This window comes from Ascidia mentula, chromosome 8 (genome assembly GCF_947561715.1).
Source record: "Ascidia mentula chromosome 8, kaAscMent1.1, whole genome shotgun sequence".
Lineage (NCBI taxonomy): Eukaryota > Metazoa > Chordata > Ascidiacea > Phlebobranchia > Ascidiidae > Ascidia > Ascidia mentula.
The window spans coordinates 4,983,165-4,989,122 of NC_138573.1; the positions used below are offsets into that span (position 1 = coordinate 4,983,165).

Consider the following 5,958-nt stretch of genomic DNA (forward strand, 5'->3'; position numbering starts at 1 on the left):
AAACAAAACGTGGTGGTCATCTTGCTGGAGGAAACGTCTTGCGTTCACTGTTGACCTTCGTGTTTGCCATTTCGCTTCACATTTACAACAAAGATTACAGTGTTGCTTTCATCTATGCTAGGTTTTGCGCTTACAACTGTTTATGCTTGTTGACGCAATGTCCAACAAGAGAAGCTTTGTCGTGAGATGTTTGTATGCCTCTGTGTGGACTTCACATTGCTCTGTGGCCGCGCTTCGTTGTGGAAAACGAATTTTTGGATTGTTCTTCAAACGCATACTGTACACGTGGCAACATATACGACGTAGTTTCAGCAGTTAAACAAAAGGGCAGGTTGGTATAGTTTCCGCTCGAGGTTTCATTCACCACACATTCGACACTTCCTCGAATGAGCCAGAGAAAGGAGCGCCTAAACGGTTGCGACCTGCCAGTCAAAAAGGTGCATCAACGCCGCTATGGGCAATCTTTCTATAGCCTGTTGTGAATTAGGTAACAACACCTGTTGAGATGTGCAGTTTCGACGAAATTTGTAGTGCAGCGATCTCATGACTTAGGCCAAAAACAGTTGTCATTGGGATGTTAGACTACACGTTTATCAACATTTAGTGTTGGTATATTCACAATTATGTGTCTCCGAGGAAGTCGTCTCAAATATGAGTTCTTTTTGGCGTAATGTTTGAATTTAGAACGCAGTATTCATGTTTTGTGCTTAGCGTAGTGTTTTCTTTGAAACTGAAACATGTGGGAATCACCATTACAACAAAAGTATCGTTAACATTTAGACCAGTGGTTCTTGGAATGTGGGAATCACCTTTTCTCTCTTATTTCCCACTTTCACTTAAAGGGATACACCTTTTCCCACTAGTTTTTATTCTTTGAATTTAATTATTGCATTTGCGCTATACTTTTATCATATTTTTGATGGCATTGCGTGACCAATTACCAATATGGCACATAATGAATACAGAACATCACAAGTACTTTTGTATACTTTGGTGCAGACTTTTATTACCCACCTCCCACCGAGTTAAAGGAGCCACTGGTTAGACTAAAGAAAACTCAAACACAAAAGGGCGAGAGAATGACCGAAAGACACAATGAGTTTGGTTTGAAACCGTGAGTGTGACTGGACATATGACGTGCGCAGAAGGTTTGCCTAAATTTACTTTCTGCAATTGTGCCTTGTCCGAAGATATAAGTGTTTATTTGTATGTAGCTGATCCAACTTGTGAACATGTTAAAAGTATTGCGATACGCTTGAGTGGGTATGTAAAGCAGTGAAATGCTGGACAGTTGTGGTGAACATGCTAGAGTTGTTAGGGTGAGGTAAAGAAATAGCAAAGAGGAAATTGCTTTATGCTGTAAGAAGTTTTGTCTTTGTCCAGAAAAACATCAAAACTACAACAAAAACTCGTGATAGCGGAGATTTAGTTGCATTCATTGCTCCTGGTACACTCGTTTTTGCGTCAGGTTTTTACAGTCACATGTAAGCGTGCGTTTTTTTCCTTATCTGCGTTATCTACTAGGTTCGCTACCACACTATAGTTCACAGTGTCAGCTTGGGGTGATAGCGAAAAGAAAAGACTTCCAGTTGTAGGGGTGTTTTGTGTGCATTTTATTGCTTTTATTATTACTACTACGTATTTTTTTCAGAAACTGACGATGCTTATGGTTACCTACATAAGCGAAATCGATTTTTCACAATAAAATCTGCTGACGTAAATCCGAGGCTTGTTGCTTCATTATATACTTGATTGAGGCATTTGTTCTGGTAGTTACGATATGTAATCCAAGTGACATAGTTCTACTGTTTGCAGAGAAGTTTTACACGCAACTACGTTTCAATTTAAAACATAACGTTTGCGTTTAAAATCTGTTTAGATGACTAAGGCTGTAAGCTGGGATATCTTAACTTAAAATGAACTGAAAACGCAGATACTTGTGTTCTGTGCTGGATTGGAAGTATGTTGAAGTAACGCCGACATGGCTCGGTTTCGTTTGAAATTTGATACTTTTTCTAATTGTTTGCCCCAGCGTGCAACCTATTCCCCTAGCCATCTGGCTTGGGCTTTTGTGTTGGTCTCGGGCCTGTCAGTTGTGATTATTATCGGCTTTGCTAAGTATACCAATCAAAAATATCCCCAACCGTTAGACAGGAAATTGTTCACCAACAAAGGCAGCCTCATAGCAAGACCCAGTCAGTCGAAACTATCATACAACACAAACACTAGCACCCCAAAGTTGGCTGCTGATCCTGTACTGAAGGAGGCAGTACCCAAATCCAGTAAGCACGTCGAAGAAGTGCGCTCCGGAGAAAGTTGCAAGTTGTGGAATAATTCTGTAAACTGGGACTTGCTCGTTCGGCCGACGATACAATTGGACACAACTAAGTTTCTCTATCCTGGTTTAATATGGGGACCTAACAATCAAGTAGTAGGCTTATGGCAATCAGTCTACCTCGCCATCCGCCTCAACAGGTAGGAGCTGTTAAATAAACTCATAAAACGTTATGTTGAATAAACTCGTATATTAGGCAATTTGCAACGCCATATACTTCTGTTATATTGATTGAATATATAACATTATTGGGAATCATTTTGTTCACGTCCGTGTGTTTGTTGATCGAGAGCATGAACTTGAAAACGCGAGATTTGGCCAACGCGAAGGTTACAAATGCGATAAGAGCATATTGACTTATCAGGAGCATATTGACTTTTCAGGAGCATATTGACTTTTCAGCGAGGTTTAATAAAGTTATGGTTTTCATGCTTTCACATCTTCTAATATTAAACGCAAATCGAAGCTGAAAAGTAAATCTTACTAAACACGATCGATAAATTTCAATAATTTATTATGTAAGTGGGGCCATTTGTATAAGAGAATGTCAAAATTACCGTAACACATGTCTCTGCCATGCGGCGAGACTTCTTCAGTGTTATAAAGTGGGCAATTCATCATGTACACACAGCATTAAGTAGATATGTTCAATTTTTTTTATTTATCAAACGAAGCAGAATAAACGTTACAATTTCAACATGAGAGAGAAGGTGCAACCTTTTTCAAGATTTGAAAACTTGAAACAGTTTGGAAATCAAAAATTATTGTATCCATTCTGCGACCAAATAAGTAACAGCTGCTAACCGCGGAACAGGATACTCTGTATATTGTGTTATACCTCGTCACAAATTGATTGTGATGATTTAAGGACGATTGTGCTTCCGACATTTTACGCCCACTTCTCAACTGGATCGGGTGAGATTCCAGCAACACAACGAATTGATGTGGAACGTCTCCGCGGCTTTGTGTCGGTCGTTCCCATTCATTTCTTTCATGGACGCTGCAACGGTTCATTTGATGTTGTGCTTCAAGTGGGTTGGATTACGTTTTATTTCCCAAATGTTGTTTTCGAATGCATTTGACCAGGCGTGTGATTGGCCAGGTTTTAAATAAAACACTTTGTCAGAATAAATTCTTGTAAAACCTTATTTGCGCAATGCAATTCTTCAAATAGTGATTAAAACCTGCGATCCGGTTTGATGACCAATACAATAATTGTTGAGCTAACATAACTTATACCAACGTTTAACCTTTCGCTATTTCCGCCATTTTGTTGATTGTCAGAGAATTTTTTTAATGTACTGAGATTCAAAAATTCACCCTAGGCGATGGCAATACAAAGCAGCAACTTGAAATCCTTTGAAAAAGCTACCGGGATGAGCATCCTGCACATCAAAGATGGACGTATTGGTAAGGAAAAGGGATCAACCGCTTTGCGCTTGACGGATGCAAAAGCACCGGACCCACCACCAAACATTCCGGCGTATCCTCCGGACACATACAAACTTACATACGATCCATGGATCACCGGAGACCGCAGTTCTCTAAGGAAGGCATACAACACATCGGCGTCTTGTGCATTATATTCAGGCCCGTTCAACACAATAAGAGTCGTTGTACCCAACGGCGTGACCAAACCACTTGGTAATCGACACCACTCAAGCGCTGCAGACGGAGAAATCCTTTCGGCCGTTATGGATGCGGTCGGGCGGCCCGCGGCCATTGTGGAGGCAGCGAAGATGTTTAGGGAAGACGTTTTTAACGGCGAAAGTTACGTGGCCGTTCACTGGAGATACGACATGCAGGATTGGGGTGTTTCCCGTTGTCGCACAGACAACCAAAACAAGTACTCCAAGATGTGCGAGGAGCTGCGAAAAATAACACCCGGTGACGTGGCGTCAGGTATTGCGACGTCGCTCGACCAAGCAAACATCAACCGAACTCTATGGCGGTATTTGTACATCTCTTCGCCACCGGTTTTGAGCGAATTTTCAGACAACGTAGTGAAGGCAATGCAAAAAATAAATAAGAACGTAAAGGAGGCAAAAATGACTCTTGAAGCATTCCTAATCCAACGGCACCAGACGTGTTGGGAAAAAGCGGGTTGGAAAAATGGAAAGGAAATTTTCGCCCTGATCGAAATGGAGGTGTTGTCGAAGTGTGAGTGGTTGTTTTTCGCCCCTGGTTCAACGTTTTCCAGTAATGTGCGTCCAACGCGCTGGGAAATTTTTCGCGGATCTACGCGAAAAAAATACGAAACCTCTATTTATGAAGCCGCGCGTAATGCCATGATAAGCCGCATTAAAGCTCAACCATCCGTATAACCCCAAGCTTTGTACCGCCGTGCGGTGAAGTCTCGTTAATAAAAATCTGAATTCTAGCAAACAAGAAACTTGTTTTCCGCAGTGTAGTTTTGTGTTTTCCACATGAATATTGTTGCTTACTGTATTCAACCCACGTTACCCTTCCAGCTGTTCACACGTGTTTTTTGTTAACTTGTTCCCTTGCTGTTTTTTTAGTATTTTCAGAATCATGCAAAGGCGCGCGCATACTGTGTTTCTATAACGGTACTTAAATGTTTTTTTTGTGTTTTTCATCCTTCACTGTTTTTGGAGATGAAAGGTTTATTTTCGTGCTGCAAATGTGCTGCTGATGCTTTGCCGTCGAACAAACTGGCTACAACTAAAGGCTGATTTCAATGTTTAAAGTTAGTATCATGGAGTTCATTTTTACATTCCCAATCGATCAGACACAGATTATATGGTTACATATTGTTTTTTTTATATATCCGGTATGGACACACATGTATTTCCTTGAAAACTGATTTACGTGAATTGTTGAGGGGGCCTAATGTTTTGAAAGTCTTTACATAAACAACCTGGCCGTACAGCACAGCATGTGCCCCAGGAAATATCAGAAGCTAACATTCAGCATGCAACGTCTCTTGCAATTTGTCACGCACCATTGAACAGAGTGCTCTGTAAATATTTGTAACAGAGAACAGATTTGGAGTAAGTCTTAACCTTATTTCAAAAGAAACACACACAAATATAGAAGCAATGAGCAATTTTTGCAAAAGTATTTCACTTTTCAAAAACTATAAAACTCTGTTATGTCTTTCATGTTTACACCGTCGTTTGTCAGACAAAACTAAACCCAGAAATTTCGCAAGGTAAAGCAAATTAATTTTGTACAAAGAAATATCCTGTTTGCACAATAAATCGTTACGTTGCACATCCTTTGAATAGTGTTGTTGCTGTTTAGATTTTGCCATCTAAGTTGTGAAATCGCCCAAATAAAGTTTATCTCATAATCTATTTTATTAAAAAATGTATTTCTTGTATATAATAGGCATTGGTGTGTCGCACAAAAAAATGAGACAAAAGCTAATCACAGTAGGTTCTATGTTTACCGAAGGTTCTGAGCGCACCAGAAAACAATTAAACGTTGTTTGCTGGGCGCACTGGGATGTGTACTTTTCCTGTGTTGACATTTTAAATGTAATGTGACACATCGCTGGAAAGATGTATCATTATTCCATGAGGTGTCGCTCTTACGTTAATAGTATGGTACTTGTACATTACGACGACTTACGACACCGATGGTCAACCTTACCAGCATAA

The 5,958-nt window shown here is 40.2% G+C and overlaps 1 protein-coding gene across 1 annotated transcript; it reads left to right on the forward strand.

Moving 5' to 3' along the window:
• The first annotated feature begins 1,883 nt into the window (after positions 1 to 1,883).
• LOC145911660 (uncharacterized) lies at positions 1,884 to 5,636 on the forward strand. The gene is made up of 3 exons (XM_082999068.1): positions 1,884 to 2,475; positions 3,204 to 3,366; positions 3,661 to 5,636. The coding sequence occupies exons 1-3, from the start codon at positions 1,982 to 1,984 to the stop codon at positions 4,657 to 4,659; spliced, it is 1,656 nt and encodes a 551-aa protein (XP_082855194.1). The 5' UTR covers positions 1,884 to 1,981; the 3' UTR covers positions 4,660 to 5,636.
• The last annotated feature ends 322 nt before the right edge of the window (positions 5,637 to 5,958 follow it).